This window comes from Paramisgurnus dabryanus, chromosome 6 (assembly GCF_030506205.2).
Source record: "Paramisgurnus dabryanus chromosome 6, PD_genome_1.1, whole genome shotgun sequence".
NCBI classification, from domain to species: Eukaryota; Metazoa; Chordata; class Actinopteri; order Cypriniformes; family Cobitidae; genus Paramisgurnus; species Paramisgurnus dabryanus.
Genome location: NC_133342.1, coordinates 16,757,908 through 16,776,232, shown reverse-complemented (window position 1 = coordinate 16,776,232; position 18,325 = coordinate 16,757,908). Strand labels below are relative to the sequence as shown.

General features: G+C 37.5%; 1 protein-coding gene across 1 annotated transcript; it reads left to right on the top strand.

The window, feature by feature from the left end:
• The first annotated feature begins 139 nt into the window (after window positions 1–139).
• On the top strand, window positions 140–16,003 carry kdsr (3-ketodihydrosphingosine reductase). The gene is made up of 10 exons (XM_065268312.1): window positions 140–591; window positions 1,253–1,342; window positions 7,263–7,319; window positions 7,605–7,670; window positions 7,813–7,908; window positions 8,070–8,261; window positions 8,344–8,427; window positions 8,659–8,742; window positions 8,827–8,928; window positions 13,852–16,003. The coding sequence occupies exons 1-10, from the start codon at window positions 403–405 to the stop codon at window positions 13,969–13,971; spliced, it is 1,080 nt and encodes a 359-aa protein (XP_065124384.1). The 5' UTR covers window positions 140–402; the 3' UTR covers window positions 13,972–16,003.
• Window positions 16,004–18,325: the final 2,322 nt, after the last annotated feature.

The window sequence follows — 18,325 nt, the reverse complement described above, 5'->3', positions numbered from 1 at the left end:
GACAGTTATTATGGGTTTTCAATAACTGTCAAACGATGACGAAAACGGTATTGAACTTTGGAACTTGTAGTCTTATTTCATCGCACGAGTGACGTTCTGTAGCGGAAGCGGAAGTTTAAAAGACTACACTTCCCATAACTTTACCTTACAAGCGCAACGTCCCACAGGGATGCACGATTCTGTGTTTTGGTTTATGTTGTGACGAAAAGAGTTAGCTTTGACAGTCGTGTGACTTTACCTTATTTCTTATCTTCCCTGCACAGGCTTTTAACACATTGCCAGATATTTTAAAACCACAAACAGCTCGTCTAAAGGCCCGTTTTCGCCTGTCAGCGAGAAGGGGGAGTGACTGTATTTGGACATTTAGCTTGTGAGCTAACGTCAGCAGCATCAGGTTGACCCATGTCCTCTGAGGATTTAATCAACTCCACGCTCTCAGACTGGCTTTCATTTAACTCCTGGTGGCTACTTCTGCCCTTCATTATGTTTCTGATAGTGGCTGCTTTCATAGTGGCATTCGTACTTCTCCTGTACATGATATCTCCGTTAATAAGTCCAAAACCACTCAAACTCAACGGGGCCCATGTAGTGGTAAGTTCAAATAACTTTGCTTGAAATATATATGTATAAAACAACATACTTATAGTATTAGAGGCAGCTGATACCTGCCCTGCTATGCTGACTAACGTGAGTTTCAGTATAATTGTCATTACATCCTTTAATTTGAAGTAAAAGAGAATTTAAAATAGACATAGACAGTGCCTGTCTTCTGATGGTACTGACCTACTCTATTTTAAGGTGCAATATTGTTTATTGAAAAATATTCAGTTATGTACAAGTGGTGGGTTTACAAGTGTAAGACATTTTACATATGATTAAAGTATATTTATTACAACCTTTATATAATCCAACCATTGCACTCCAGTGTACACAGTGTATGAGGACTGAAGCACAAGTGGAAGTTCATTGGCATCTTGCAGTGTAAACATCTGTGAACCCAATTTTTGTATGTTGGTTGGCTTGTGTGGATTTTTCACCTTGATTTTTTTCTGCAGTCTTTCATATTGTAGGTCTACTACTAAACTCACCTCTTCAAGTGTATATAATAGAGCAGAAAAAAGACATTTCAGGACAGATGTTCTGTTAATGTGTTGTTATCTCTCAGACGTGTTTGCACATCTATTTACATCCGTAAAATATGAAGTGTGATTTATGGATTGTATTAAGATGTGAATGCTCTGTCAATTATTAGGTGACTGGAGGCAGCAGTGGGATTGGGAAGTGTATTGCTATGGAATGCTACAAACAAGGTGCCTTCATTACACTGGTGGCACGAGATGAGGTCTGTCTCAATTTTGTTACTGTTTCTCAGTATCAGTAAATCTTTATATTAAAAATGTATTTGTAATTGGATGCCAATTATAATTATACTAATTATAATATATTATTCTGTTACATTCTGATAATGTTAGATTCTTGTTGATGCATTTGAAATAGGGCTGGAACAACTTAACGAATAGTTGATAATATTTGATAATGAATATAGCGTTAAACAAACGTCATTACTAATTATGACATCACTTGCCCACCGTCCCATTGCAACAGTATGAGCTGTGTTTATATAATTAGGCGCATCTGCTCCAAACAAAGACACCGTCACTTACATTTAAAGAAGAAAACCTTTATTAACAAACATTGCCCTTTTGTCTCCGCTATCATCCTGTCAATCATTGTGCTCTTTCATGGACGTAGTTGCGTCTTTAACTCTTTCCCCTACGAGTTAACTCGTCAACTTTGAGAAAACGCTTCCTTGCCAATGACGAGTTTTTCTGGCAATTCGCAATACCGCTATTTTTCGCCAGAGAAACACCTCACATGAAAGAGTAAGATCTCCGTGTATGTTTTGTGGATCATTCTGAAGCTGATCTCTATCAAAAGTCCTTCACAAAAATGGGATTATCTGAGCTTTTTGCTCAAAATTTGGTGTTTTTCAAGAAACCTACCCATATTTGAGAGGTGATAAGAAGAGAACTAATCAAGGTAGGATTACACTTTTTTTGTTTGAAAGCAGAGGGTCTGTTCTTTCATTTGATATATTGAATGTTTTTACTTTTAAAGAAGAACATTTTCTGGAAGGCATTAAACTTTTGTGAAAATCATGAGAAATGCACTGGCTGGCATCTTTATTTGGGCCGTTATATGCAAGTCATCCGCCATATTGGAACGTCCAAGGCATTATGTAAACCAGTTTCCCGGACAATCACGGATTGTTTTTCCTGCGGGTTAAATGTAGGCTGCGCGATAAATTGCATGTGATTGTCATGCGCATCTTGTCAGTAAAGCCGGTTCCCTGATTAGTATTAAATTGCCATTACCTGCTTTTATATGGAGCGGCATTTACTACACAAAGACGCTAATAAAAAATCTGTTAAAAATGCATAATACTGAGTTAATACATAGACCTTTTAACAGCCCATGTAAGAACCGTTGGTTCTTACGTGTTAGCAACTCAGAAAGTTTATTAAAACGGTATCTGGCCACTTTATATTTGGCCATCTGCTAACGTCTTCTATCCACTCCACTATAGTACACGGATCTGGCAGCTGTGTTGAAAAAGTTGATAAGTCAACTTTTTAAAATAACTTTCTCTGTCTGTTTTGTTTCACTTCTGATTCTTGCCATACTTCCGTTGCCAAACTGCGCACGCATACCACATCATCATTGTGGCCCAAAAGTTAAAGGGTCTATATACAAAAACAACACATGCTCATCTGTGAAAAGTAATCCTATTTCTCGGGAATATAAATCGTTTTAAGATTTACAACCAAAGGCTGCTCAATGTATCCTGAAAAGCTGTGATTGACATCTGCATCAGGACAGCTCTAATATGCTGGACACGCGTAAAATGCTGGTCTACATCAAGCATGCCGCACAAGCCCTGAAAAGTGAAGCCAAAACGTCTCAATCGCCCCCCAATGACTGGTCCCAGTATAGGTCATAAACCCCGCCTCCCCATGTTATTCAATGGGACTTGAGACCAACAAAAAAAATTAATTACACTTCAATTATCTTTTTTCCGAACCTGATTTCTGTCATTTATTGTAGTTTTTATCACACCGATGTAAATTCAAATGTTTGTTTTTAAAATAAGTTTGTGTTTAGTTAGTTATTTAATGATATAAAAACGGTGGTGTCACGTCATGATTGACAGCTGTGATATCGTGTGATATGCGCATTCTACGAGAGCGAGGGCGGGGTTTTGATTTCGCGGCTTCACTTCCTGCTCACTACTGCGCATGACTGGTCCCGAAATCGCTACTGCGCAGACTCAAGACCCAAGATGTCAGCGCCATATGGGGACACTGGCGGCTTCACTTTTCACCAATGGAAGGCAAGGCAAGGCAAGGCAAGGCAAGTTTATTTGTATAGCACATTTCATACACAAAGGTCATTCAAAGTGCTTTACATAGAAATGAGAAAACAAAAATCAAAGATACATGAATTTAAAATATCAATTAAAAGAAAATAAATGTGATTTTAATAAAAACTGTTTAAATGTGTGAAAAAGAATAAAACAGGAATAAAAGTATAAAACAGTTAAAAATTAAGAATAAAATCAAGAGAAAAAAAAATTAAAATAGTGCATATATAATATAGTGCAATCAGTTCGGACGCAGCATAGTGCTCATTCAGTAAATGCATAGCTAAACAGATGTGTTTTGAGTCTGGATTTGAATGTGACTACTATTGGAGCACATCTGATCTCTTCTGGAAGCTGGTTCCAGCTGCGACTGGCATAATAGCTAAAAGCTGACTCTCCTTGCTTTGAGTGAACCCTTGGTATTTCTAGCTGATGTGATCCTAATGATCTGAGTGATCTGATGGGTTTATATTCAATGAGCATATCAGCAATGTATTGAGGTCCTAGTCCACTGAGTGATTTATATACCATTAATAATACTTTAAAATCAATCCTAAATGTAACTGGTAGCCAGTGTAGAGACCTGAGGACTGGTGTGATATGTTCATATTTTCTGGTTCTGCTCAGAATCCTGGCAGCAGCGTTATGAATGAGATGGAGCTGTCTAATGGTCTTTTTGGGGAGGCCAGTGAGGAGGCCATTACAATAATCCACCCTGCTGGTGATGAAAGCATGCACAAGTTTCTCCAAGTCTTGTCTGGAGACAAAGCATCTAATTCTTGCGATATTTTTGAGATGATAGTATGCTGATTTAGTTATTGCTTTGACATGACTACTGAAACTAAGGTCAGACTCCAGAATCACACCAAGATTCCTGACTTGATTTTTAGTTGTTTGACCCCTAGTGTCAAGGTATGCATTCACCTTGAGCACTTCATCTTTGTTTCCAAACGCAATGACTTCAGTTTTCTCTTTGTTTAACTGAAGAAAGTTTTGGCACATCCAACTGTTAACTTCATCAATGCATTTGCACAGGGAGTCAATGGGGCTGTAGTCATTAGGGGATAGAGCTAAGTAGATCTGAGTGTCGTCTGCATAACTGTGGTAGGCAATTTGATTCTCTCTCATTATTTGGCTTAGTGGGAGCATATACAGGTTGAACAGGAGTGGCGCTAGAATTGAGCCTTGCGGGACTCCGCATGTCATGGATGTCCACTCAGATTTATGGCCACCTATACTTACATAATAACCTCTCCCTTCTAAGTATGACCTGAACCATTTTAGGACCATCCCAGAAAGCCCGACCCAGTTTTCCAGCCGGTCAAGAAGTATGTTGTGATCGACAGTGTCAAAAGCAGCACTGAGGTCGAGTAGCACCAGCACTGATAGTTTGCCTGTGTCTGTATTGAGGCGAATATCATTTATTATCTTTATGAGCGCTGTCTCTGTACTGTGGTGCGGTCGAAAACCAGATTGAAAAATGTCAAAGTAATCATTAGAAATTAAGAATTTGTTCAGCTGATTGAAAACAACTTTTTCAATGATCTTGCCTATGAAAGGAAGATTTGAGATTGGTCTGTAGTTGCTCAATACAGTGTTATCTAGGTTGCTCTTTTTCAGGAGGGGCTTAATAACTGCAGTTTTCAGGGACTTTGGAAAAGTCCCAGAGATAAGTGATGAATTTACCACTTTTAGGAGATCTGCTTCTAAACAGTTAAAGACACTTTTGAAAAAAGATGTTGGGAGTGTGTCAAGGGCGCAGGTTGATGTTTTAAGATGCTGTACTGTTTCTTCCAAAATTTTACCATCAACTGCTTCGAAGTCAGACATCGTAACTACTTTCTGATGTTGTGGTCTGATTTGTCTGACCCCGGCGCAGCTCAAGGATGTGCTGATCACCTTTCTGATATTATTGATTTTCTCAGAGAAGAAGTTAGCAAACTCACTACATTTGCTGTCTGAGAGCATTTCACTTGGAATGTGACTTGGGGGGGTTGTTAGTCTCTCTATAGTAGCAAAAAGAGTGCGTGTGTTATTTATGTTTTTGTTTATAATATTTGAAAAGAAAGTCTGTCTAGCTTTGCCTAGTTCCACACTGAAAGCACGAAGGCTGTCTTTATAGATATTATAATGGACTACAAGTTTTGTCTTCCGCCATATGCGCTCAGCTTTTCTGCATTGTCTCTTCATATTCCACACCGCTGTTGAGTTTCTCCAAGGTGATTTTTGCCTGCCATTCATCTTCATGACTTTTACAGGAGCAATATCATCGATTGCACTCTTAACTTTCGAATTAAAGGAATCAAGGAGAAAATCAACAGAGTCTGCAGATATGCTTGGTGTTAAAGATATAGCCTTCATAAATAGCACACTGGTGTTCTCATTTAAGGATCTCTTTTTGACAGACACAGATCTAGTTTCAATAGTAGGAGAGATTAATATATCAAAGAAAATACAGAAATGATCAGACAGTGCCACATCCTTAATAATAATTGATGAAATGTTTACACCCTTACTGATAATTAAATCTAGAGTGTGTCCACGATTGTGTGTGGGTCCATGTACATGTTGAGTCAGATCAAAAGTATTTAAAACAGCTGTGACATCTTTTGCCATAATACTGTCTGGCTTATCTATGTGAATGTTAAAATCTCCAGCAATAGCAAAACAGTCAAACTCTGAGGAAATCATTGATAACAGTTCTGTAAAGTCCTCAACAAATGCTGGAGAGTATTTTGGGGGCCTGTAAATAATGATCAGTAGAATGCGTGGGGTACCTTTCAACACAATACCTAGATGTTCAAAAGACGGGTAATTTCCAAATGACACTTGCTTACATTGATAGACATCTTTAAAAAGAGCAGCTAGACCTCCACCTCTCCTAGCAGTTCTGCAGAAACTCAAAAAAGTAAAGTTAGGAGGGGCTGTTTCATTAAGGACTGTTGCACTGTAGCTTTCTTCTAGCCATGTTTCATTTAGAAACATAAAATCCAGGTTGTTTGTGGCTATTTAGTCGCTGACTAGAAGTGATTTGTTTTTAAGTGAACATATATTTAAAAGTGCTACCTTAACAGTACAATTTTTTTCCCTAACAGAGATCTTAGTTTGACAAGTCACAGGCAGCAGATTAGATTGATTTGCCACACGATTTGATCTAGCCTTACACTTTCTATCATGTACTAAAACAGAAATAGAGAAAGATATAGGCACACTGAGTTCCTGCTTTTGTAAACATTTGATAAAAGTATTAGTATTTTCATAGCAGGAACTCGACACACATCACTGAGAGCCATTATCAGTTGTTTTTGGTTCACCTACAGTAGATGGAGGAGGGTGTGTGTCTTGGCGTTGTGTCTGAGACCGAAGAGCTCTCATAGGGCGAGGAGGGGGAACTGGGCCCACTGGCTTTGGTGGTTGTGGGGCTTGCCGTTTTCTGGTTGAAAGCTGGGGGCTCGCAGCAATAGAGTGGGATAGTTTAGTTCCAGCATAAACCAATGGAAGAGAGCGAACAGGCGTCGTCCATCTTTTTTTACAGTCTATGGTCTACATATATGGAGCGATCAAATGACACATCTATGTATACATATCTATGGTATAAACAAGGAGTGTGCTGTGCACTGTGTGGTACAGACACACCTCTCCACAGCACATGCTGTTGCAATGGGACAGTGGGCAAGTGACATCACAGACCAAACTCGCAGACCAAAATCGACAATGATGTCTGTTGAATGTATTTTTTCATTATTGAATATCGACTTTTCGTTTAGCTGTTGCAGCCCATACTCTAAAAACCATAAGCCTTATACATGCAGTAAACACAAATGTACATATTCTCTTACAGCAAAAACTGGTTCAGGCGAAAAAAGAAGTGGAGAAATGTGCCATCAACGATAAGCAAGTATGTACTTTTACATACATTCAGATTGCATACCATAATTTGGTCTGTAGGTTTTAAGTGTTTTTACATAAGGTAATGATTTTTTTAGGTATGCTTTCCTGTAGCTCAATTGGTTGTAAGTGCTAGGAACACTAAGAACATGAGTACACACAACCAAAAACAATGTATACCTTGACTCTCAAGTTGCTTTTTCTGCAAAATCCATAACTTTAATGTAAATGACACAACAACCTATTAAAGATTTAAGACCATTATTTATTATATTACTGATACGGTCTTTTGTAGGTGGTGCTGTGCATTTCTGTTGATGTGTCAAAGGGCTACAGCGAAGTGGAGAGTGTCATAAAGCAAGTATGTTTAGCCTATTCATCATTTTACTCATATTCCACATTAATAGTTATTCTGCTTATTGTTTACAAATATGAACTAGTGTATTATGTGTGGTATAATGGTTTGTGATTTACGCTGATGTGTGTTTGCATTTATTTTGCAGGCCCAGGAGAAGCTGGGCCCTGTGGATATGCTAGTGAACTGTGCCGGGACAGCTATATCTGGAAAGTTTGAGGAAGTTGAAGTGGACCGTTTTAAGGTATAAACAGTATACTCTGTATTTGTAAATACATTATAACATACATTACATTATTTTCCTAAGTAAGGAATATTTTCCTAAAAAATTTAAAAGGTTTATATATTTATAAAGGGAATTTTCTTTGCCTTGTATAAGACCCTTTCATATATTTTGCTTAACAGAGATTAATGGAGGTAAACTATCTAGGCAGCGTTTACCCCACGCGCGCAGTGATCACCACCATGAAGGAAAGGCGGATGGGCCGTATCATGTTTGTGTCATCACAAGCGGGGCAGATCGGCCTCTTTGGCTACACAGCCTACTCGCCGTCCAAATTCGCTCTACGTGGACTGGCTGAGGCCTTGCAGATGGAGGTATGTGCAAGCTCTCTATAGTTACTACTTTAAATAAATTCACACAAAAATCTAACTTTTTTTTCTATTTGTTCTTTGTCAGATGAAGCCCTATAACATCTATGTTACTCTGGCGTTTCCTCCAGACACAGACACACCAGGTTTGGCAGAGGAGAATAAGACTAAGGTAAGAAAATACATGTTTTGCATTTAATAGAATCAGTCGCTAAATATTTTACTTGGAATACTGAATAAAAGATCACTTTTTTAAAACGGAGGCTTTTTTCCTACTTATCAAATGAGGAAATATGAAGAGCTGCAACAAGAGCTGTTTTTCCCCGCCCAAAGGAATGCTGAGTAAAACACTAAAGTTATTGACTGCATGTGTTTAGTCTGTTTTTGTTTTTCTGATTGGCAGCCTCTGGAGACCAGGTTAATTTCAGAAACGTCAGGAGTCTGTCAGCCAGAGCAAGTGGCGAAAATTGTGGTTAGGGATGCTGTGGTAAGTGGAAATGACTTGGGATTAGTTGAGTAGTTTTCCAATTGCCTGTCTAATGTGGTTTCTATGCTTCCTCTCCAATCACAGCAAGGAAACTTCACCAGCTCGATTGGTCCTGATGGCTACATGCTCTCAGCTCTTACCTGTGGAATGTCACCTGTCACCTCCATAACTGAGGGACTGCAGCAGGTACAGCCCACCATCACAAACACCCTAATTTTATTTGCTCCTACTGTATATTTCTGTGGTTTTACATACTTCCAATTGCTCAATTGTAGACCATTGCATTATCAGCAGGTTATAGATTTAAGTCCCATGAATGGATTGTGAGTCAATCTGGATAAAAGCATCTGCAAAATGCAGATGTTTATATTCATTACATTCTAAAATGTATGGATCATATTAGCTAAATAGTTTTAGAAATAAAAATGCAGAGTACGGTTGGGAATGATGGTGTGGATTCTGTGTATGCATGCTCATATGCTGGAAGATGTAATGACTCCTCCTCTTTTGATAAATGATTATTGCATCATGTCCCTTTCATCATCCTGCCTGAACTTCATATTTTAGACACATCGCCATGTTTTGCATTCAACCTTTGCAGGGCTATTTGAGTCTGTGGTCTTGGTCTTAGATCTTTCCTTTGAAGATTTTAATGAGCCTCTTGACTTTTTGCCCAGTTTTTCCTTTTCTCAACACTGAAAGGATCTGTGAAACGACCCCGTGAGACTAATCCTACTGCCTTTTCTCCGTTTTACTTGAAATTTAAACTCTCCTTGAAATTGTACAAGTTAAATTATTCAAAATTCTTTAAAGTACATAAGATGTAGTCACAGCTCACATATGTTTATTAAGTAAAGCAATTAAATGTTATCAGAAGTATCAAACTGAGTCATTTATGAGCCTAAATACAGTATTCTGCAAGATAAAATATTAATTTATACAAATTATCAAGCTTAGAAATGAATATAAACCTTCAAACAGGGTTCCCTTAGTTAACTTCAAATTCAAGGACCTTTCAAGGACTTTCCAGGTCCATTACCCTCAAATTCAAAGACTAAATGTGGGGACACATTTCAAGTAAGAGCAGGGTTACATCGTGTTACCTTTTAAAGCTGCGGTCGGGAACTTTTTTGATCATATTTTTTTATCATATTCACTGAACACTATGCTCCTATAGAACAACATAAATTAGACTGTTTAAGAAAAAAAACTGTGGTTCAAGCTCCATCTAGAGTCTGTTATTTGTTTTGAAAAAATCCACCGCTGCCGGTTCATTTGGTCCAATCAGCGCAGGGCTGTGTAAAATCTGCCTGTTAATCACAGTTCCTGCACGCTCCACATTGTGTTGGATTGAACGTAGCGTGAGTGCGGAGAGAGCTTTTACTAACAAACTTCCGATTCCTCGGTTAACAACCAGAGCTTGGAAAACAACCAATAAAAAAAAGGAAACAAAGATAGAAAGCCACCGTGCCCGTATTAAAACTGGGTTCAAAATCAGACCGGAATTTGAAATGTGGAGGAATCTACGAGATTTTAAAGGGTTCAAGCTGGTAATTGTGCTTTATCAACCATTGATTGTATTTCTGATTTTTATGTAAGGAATCTAAGTATGTGTTCACAATAATACTGGTGCACACGCACTGATGAGGACGAGCTCGAAGGGAGGTTGCTCTGTGGTAGTTGGGGAGGGACATGAAATTGTAGTTTTGAAATCAGCTCAATCCTCTAGAGTTGCCGACGGCAGCTTTAAGATACATTGTTACAGTTCCCTTTCGAGGGAACTCGCGCTGCATCACTGCCGTGACACTTTGGGGACGCCTCCAGGGGTAAGTGCGTCTGAATGTGTCTATCAAATTCAACCAATGGCGAGGCTTAACATTACAACAAAGACAGGGTGATGCAGGAGCCAGGAAGTATATCGCTATCTGAAATATTGCCAAAGACGGCGTTACAGAGACGCAGTATGGCAGGGTAGACGCAGCGTCTCGTTCCCTTCTCAGGGACAGTTACATACGTAACCAGAGATGTTTTCATGTGTTAAACACAACTATGCAAAAAGTCATTTTGGTAAGAATCAACATTCGCATACAGAAGATATATGCATTTAAAGCAAACAGTTTAGCATGTGTGCTTAAAAAGTCTAGAATTTTTATGATATTATCCTACACTACATCGAGAATAATATGGATTTTTTCCAGAAAACTTCTTGCATAAAATAGATTCAAGCACTTTCATTGACCTGTATCTATGAATGTTTATTTTCAAAAACTTCCCAGGCCCTTGAATTTTTTCCCCCAGATTCACAAACTTTGAAAGATTTCAAGGACCTGGGGGAACCCTGTTCAAATATTGTGTGTGGTTTCTTGGAGCATCAATGAATTCCTGTATAGGCCTACATCGTAGTTGTGCACTTGTAACAATCACATACTTGTGACTGGTAGCCCACAGTTCTTTAAACAGAAATCTCTAGTTGTTTTTGGTTTCATAATGAAGTACAACTTAAATCCTCTCCTGCATTTGCTGAAATTACATTTACTTGCAGCTTGCATGCACGCACGTGGAAACTTTGTGACAATTGGGGGCTAATCACAATAAGTTTACATTAAAGGGATAGTTCGGCCAAAAACGATATTAAACCCATGATTTACTCACCCCCAAGCTGTCCGAGTTGCATATGTCCATCGTTTTTCAGACAAACACATTTTCGGATATTTTAGAAAATGTTTTAGATCTTTCAGTTGATTCAATGTAATGTTACGGGGTCCAGCCATAGTCCACGACCTTCAAGTCCAAAAAAAGTGCGTCCATCCTTCACAAATTAAATCCAAATGGCTCCAGGATGATAAACAAAGGTCTTCTGAGGGTAATCCGTGCGGTGTTGTTGTAGAAATATCCATATTTAAAATTTTATTAACGTAATTAACTACCTTCCGGTAGCGCCGCCATCTTAGACTCAGGAGAGAGTATTAGCGTAGTGTACGCACTTTTCTTAGTGACGTATGACAAATTCGGAGGGCGGGGGCACAGAGCAGCAGCAGAGAAACCTCTGTACGCTGCGTAAGCTCCCATCCTGAATGCGGATGAGACTAAGATGGCGGCGCTACCGGAAGGTAGTTAATTACGTTAATAAAATTTTAAATATGGATATTTCTACAACAACACCGGGCGGATTACCCTCAGAAGACCTTTGTTTATCATCCTGGAGCCGTTTGGATTTAATTTGTGAAGGATGGACACACTTTTTTTGGACTTGAAGGTCGTGGACTATGGCTGGACCCCGTAACATTACATTTAATCAGGGTTCTAAATTAACACCCGCCAACCCGCCAAATGCGGGTTAAAATTCATTTTGGCGGGTGTTAATAAAAACTTACTAGCCAGTTTGGCCGGTGATGCATGAGGCATTGCATGCAAGATACATAAAGCTTCGTTCTCGGTCATTTATCCCTCTGGCAGGACATTTCCCATGAACACTGTGCCGTAATACGTGATGATGTTTATACGCCAATTGGCTGCGCAGTTTGCAGCGAAACCAGCGCGAGAAACCATGGAGAACGAACGGGCAGAGCAGGGAGGATAGACTAAAAGACAGCGGTGTCGCCACACCCCTTTACTGGGGCAGGTGATCCAGTGTAAATCTTTTGTGCCCATGTGTAAATCTCAAGTTTAAATTTTAGCAGTTAACTAGTGTATTCCTTAACAAAGAAAATAGCGGTAAAAACAGATCTATATGCAATGTAGTTAACCAATTTACGCTTGTAAAGCGACGAAGCAGTCGCACGGACGTGTGCATGCATGTATCCATGTCCACGCGCGTCTTTGCGTTCCTCCGCGCGCGCAACTGCATCCAAAAGGGGACGCCACGCGAATGAGTAATTATGAAAACATGACGAGAAGTAAGTTTCTAAATCATAATGCTAATCTTATTTTTACTCGATCATTATTGGCTTCTGTAGATGGACATCAGAAATGTTTTTTTGCAAAGCAGGGAAAGGGAAGCAGAAAGGAAAGATGATGAGATTAAGGGAGGTAAGACAAACTACATCCTCACTCTGTCAGGTCTCAAACATTAGAGGAAAAATCTCAGGAAAACCTTTTGTCAAGTCTATAGGATTGCATTGTTGCTGAGAAAATCCACAGATGTATGTGTTATACTGTTCTGTATTTGCAGATATGAAATTAATATTTAGTTTACTAATATTTAACTCTAGGACACTAACTTGCATAACAGTTAGCAGTAACTGTGATTTAGATTATTTAGTATAGCAGTCATAAAATGACTGGTTTCTTAAAATATTCTTGTAAAAATAAGTTATTAATCATTGCTATCATTGTATAATGTAGAAAATATTTCTCTGCTGTCATTATTACCAAACATTTTCTGCCATGTATGCCTCCAAACATGTTAATAATGTTAGGTATGATGAAGATTATACTTAAATATTATTAAATACATATAAATCTTTCACAGTAACTGTTGCACTGTAGAATAGTGGGTTAAGCAAAGGACATTGTATACTTGCACACAGCAGGCTTTCAAAAAAAGTCAGCAAAAAATGGGGGGCATGTGCCCCAGTAAAGCTTTATGTCTATCGACAGAGAAATGAAGAAATCTTATGTTTCATCACAAAAATGTTGTCATGTTTTGTCAGGATTGTCTCATGCACGCGAAAGAAAAAAAACAAATCATTGTTGCATTCAGTGGCACTCATAATTTCTCTTATTTTCACCGGAAAAAATTTGGCTAGTGGAAATGCTGATTGGCTGGTAACTTTAGAAAGTTACCAGCCACTTTGGCTGGTGGTCAAAAAAGTTAATTTAGAACCCTGCATTTAATCAACTGAAAGATCTAAAAAAAAATTCTAAAATATCCGAAAATGTGTTTGTCTGAAAAACGATGGACATATGCAACTTGGACAGCTTGGGGGTGAGTAAATCATGGGTTTAATATCGTTTTTGGCTGAACTATCCCTTTAACAAATAATCATTAAAATACATAAAATATTGCCCGATAGCCTGTTTTGTAAAGGACTGAATGAGTTTTAACTGGAACAACATGTAATCATGTTATATAATATTAAACTGGTAATATTCTTTCATCCTGTTCAGATCGTGACCATGGGGCTGTTTCGCACCATTGCTCTCTTCTACCTGGGCAGCTTCGACAGCATCGTCCGCCGCTGCATGATCCAGAGGGAACAGTCTAAAGCATCTGACAAGAGGGAGTAGCACCAACATCATCACAGCTGTCCACATCCACCACCACATTCACCACATACACCTTCACTCAGCCTGGCAGACACAGTCTACATTGAGAAAACACAGAAGTTTTTGTCTTTTGTGCTAGTTTTTTCATGTTGTAACTGAGGCATAATAACTGTCCATCTTTCATGATAAGTCCAGCTCATGTATATGTGGCTTGCAGGACTTAACCATTCCTGTTTTAGTGAAAGTTCAAAGCATGCTGCATAAATTCAACCAAGCTCTTCTGTTTGAAAAGGATTTGCATTTCCAATTATCTAGTCATTGGCCTGAAAAGCCTGAACTCTCACTTCCTTAAGTAAGTTCCTATGTTTAGAAAGGTTATACCATTCAGTTCTTGCACGCACAAAAGGCTAACCATCAAAGTGTAACAATACTATATTTCAGTACTATTCTATTTAATTCTATTTTTATAAATGTGATGCTTACATTATTTTGTTCAGTCAAGGGCATCAAACCCTAATTTCAAATGTTCTGTGAGGTTCTTCTATGTTCGTAGTGAAGCACCGTATGTCTTCCTGCTTTTAGATTTCATCGTTTTTAAGGTAAAGACAGTAGTTTTGTGTTTTCGGAAGAAACAGCCTGAGTCTGCCACTCTGCCTTATCCTATTTGCTCCGTGTGGGGGATACTGATGGAAATGTTTACCTTATAATTGTGCGTGTATGTGTGTGTATATATACATGTCGTACGCATGCATTTAAGTGACCTCAGGGGCTTTTAAGAGTTCACTGAACTGTAAGATGGATAAGGATAAGCCATTAAGGTGGTGGCTCGCTGGTCGAGTCACAACACCGTTTAGCCAGCAGGTGGAGCAGGAGATCCATACCCTAAATATCAAGCAGCTTGCATTCAAATACCTGATCTAGAATCAGTCTAAATAATCGTATTCACAGCGCAATGGATGTGTTTTGATGCCCACAACCCCAAAAATGTGTTGAATATAACAATATATGTAGTATTGAAGGTGAATAGATGCACAGAGAGTACATTTAAGTGTTCACACAGAAACAGTGTAGATGTTGTAAAGTAACTTTAAATGGATTGCATATAAACTGTTTCTGGTTAAGAAACTTCCAAACGTACACCTTGTTCTTGCTCCACCTGTGCAATGTCATACTTTACTAACAACACACTAGCTAGTGATAAACTTACACCGATGTGGTAGTTGCCTTTCTCAGAGACAGAATTTTTGGCAAACTAATACTTTACTTGGACTCTTTATTTAAAAACGTTTTTGTTTCATGCTGCTCTGTCTACCCTAATAATTGACCAATGCAGTCAGGCACTACAGTCCCATTCCAAGCCTTAAAAGATATAAACGCAGACCACTAAAAAGCTATTAGGGTGGATATGTCCACATCCAGCTACGGCATAAATTGTGTAAGGTTTACATATTTTTCGTTTGACCGAACTGGCTTATGAAAAAGTCGCTGTTTTTGCTCATTTGATTGTTCTTTGTTTGCTATTTTAGTTTTTTTTTCCAAGAAGACCCAATATGTGAAAGTGAGAATGCATGAGTCAAATCGGCGATGTTCTCATTTGATATTGGCTTAAGGCAACACGTAGTAGCTGCAAGTTAGGTGCTGATATTTGTTGGACTTAAGAGCGGTGCCCTCTTTCAAAATATGGATGTAGTCAGTTGTTTAGTTGTTAAAAAGCTAACACTAGAGCAATTGTTTTAAACTCCTTAAAGCTATGCAAATCAACCCGTGCTCACACTTCATTCAGATACATATGACACTTGCATATTTTTGTTGTTGTTTACCGCTCCAGTTTACTGTTTTGTTGATTGATGTGGAGATAAAATTCCCAAGATATGATATATAAATAGTTTATGAGTTAGTGTGGGATACATTGTGCTTCTATGTTTTATAAGTTTATTTTCCTATTTGTTGCCAAACTAGCATAAATTTCACCTTGTGTGCCATGGAAAAGAAAGAGGATGTTGTTGCTTTGTCTTATTTTCTTACGTAATTAAATAAATAACTTTTGAAAGTTTTTTTGTGATGTTTTTTAAACTTTAAATAATTCAGTCAAACAGAGTCAAACATCTAATGTTGAATGCAGGCTTTTTTACTATTTTTATTTTATAATCTTAAAAAATTAAGGATGGTTCATAATTGCTAGAACTGAATAACAAATAATTTGATAAAATTGTTAAAACTTGTTCCATTCCAGCAGCAAGATTGTTGGAAGGAAGAGGTTAATAAAGACTTTAATGTAATATTTAAAGGAAAACGCCACAGTTTTCCAATAGTTTACTATGTTCTGAGATTACTATGTACCTGTGTTATCAATTAGCCTAGCCCCATTCATTCCTATGGCTCCAAACAGGGATAAATTTAGAAGCCACCAAACACTTCCATGTTTTCCTTATTTAAAGACTGTTACATGAGTAGTTACACGAGTAAGTGGTGGCACAAAATAAAACTTGTTTGGATCCTAAGGAATGAATGTGGCTAGACTTAATGCTAACACATTCAAGATGCGCTGCATAAAGATTAAAAGTGCATGCATTGAAAAAAGATAGGTATGTATTAATTTACCTTGAGGTAAAAACATAGTAAAATATTAAAAAACGGTGGTGTTTTCCTTTAAAGGCAAACATTTTTTAGATGCATGTGCATTTCCAGAGTATTGGAGGTAGTAATAGGGTTCAGGATCACTCTCAGATTGTGCCAGGTGAACTTTTCCCTTCTAAAATTTCCTCTCTGGACTCAGTTCCTTCATTTCCAGCCCTGTTTATACTTTAAAATATTTTAATAAGATGAGACATGGAATGAAATATGAAATTCTGATATCAAATAGTCACCTCCAAAAGCCTAATTTAGCCTTGAATATTGTAGTCAGAGCTGGTGGGGTAGAAGCTACGTTATGCATAAATTTTTTTTTAAAGCCCACAGTTGTGTTCAAACACAATTTTCTGTCACAAAGCTCTGGACTGCCAGCAGGGGTCATATACATGAAGTAGTATTTTTTATACAGTAATTCATAGATGATGACTTGAGCTGGTGTCCCTTTTTTTAAGCGGGGTTGACTGCCAGGGGTACTAAAAGATCAAAGGGCTTGCGCTTTTCAAAAATGTTCAAATGCGAAAGAAAGAATGAGGACCACATTCTGTTGTGCTTGAAAGGACATGCATGTATCAAACATTTTTACATCTTCACAGCAGGTAAAGATTAAATCATTTAACACATTTTGTAAAATGATTAATACTTAAAATTTGTTAACCAAAAATACTTTCCAACGCTTCCATGTGAAATTCAGAATAGGTTTAATTCCAATCCAGTTTGTTACCTATAGGCTGTCTGTGAAAACCTAGCTTAAGTCATATTTTTTAGTGATGTACTGTTTTCTACATAAGATCATCCTACATAATGTAAAATAAAAAAAATTTTGTGAAAATATAGCCTTGATATTTTTAATATTGAGTACAGTCATGTGATGCTTCTGATTCCGAAATCACACTGTCAATAGTTGTTAAAATATAACCCAGCTGTCACTGGGACAGTACCCTTTTAAAAGGTCCTATAATATGTACCATTTGGTACCAATATGTACCTTATATAAACTTTTAAGGTCCAAGCTGTAGTTTCTGAAAAGGTACCACCCCAGTGACAGCTAGGGTACATATTTGGACTGTTTTGTCTGACATTGAGACTTTAGCCTGAATTTCACAGAAATTTTACAGAAGTCGGAGACAATTATTGAAAACTGTTATTACTGTCTGTGATTATGAAAAACACTACAAAGTATTTTATTACAAACAAAATGTTAATTTACATGATTCATATATAATTATATATTAATTATTATATAAAAAATTAACATGAACTTTGAGGTACATTTTTTTTATTTTTCCTATTGGTTTAATGGCCACCATATGTAGAATGTTCCAAAAAGCATCTTTTGTATACAAAATTAAATATATATTTGCTTAGATTTTATAAAGTTACCCAGAAATGTATTATTTATATACAAGTCCTATACATTATAACTAATTTCAGTTTTAAAAGATAAAACTCAAAATCAGATTTTAAATGTGGTCTCAGACATTTAGCCCCTACTTTATACCTTAATATATTGATATAATGTGATGATAATAACACATTTTTTTCTATGTGGGAGTATTATTTGATTTTATTTGACATTTTATAATTCGATTATATTATAGTAATAAGCAATATAAGAATTTTAAGAAATGTGACTTTTATTTATCAACCACTATCACGTAAAACTAAAAAAAAACTTTACTTGCCGGGTCTCAATATGTTAAATGGGTCCTATATCAGCATTATTTACATTTCACTGTCTAAGTGG

Bases quoted from the DNA above. Each gene is read 5' to 3' on its own strand.
- kdsr (XM_065268312.1), top strand. From the start codon at position 403: ATGTCCTCTGAGGATTTAATCAACTCCACGCTCTCAGACTGGCTTTCA. The intron at 7,909-8,069 runs GTATAAACAGTA...TTTGCTTAACAG, and splicing joins TTGAAGTGGACCGTTTTAAG to AGATTAATGGAGGTAAACTA. The intron at 8,428-8,658 runs GTAAGAAAATAC...TCTGATTGGCAG, and splicing joins CAGAGGAGAATAAGACTAAG to CCTCTGGAGACCAGGTTAAT.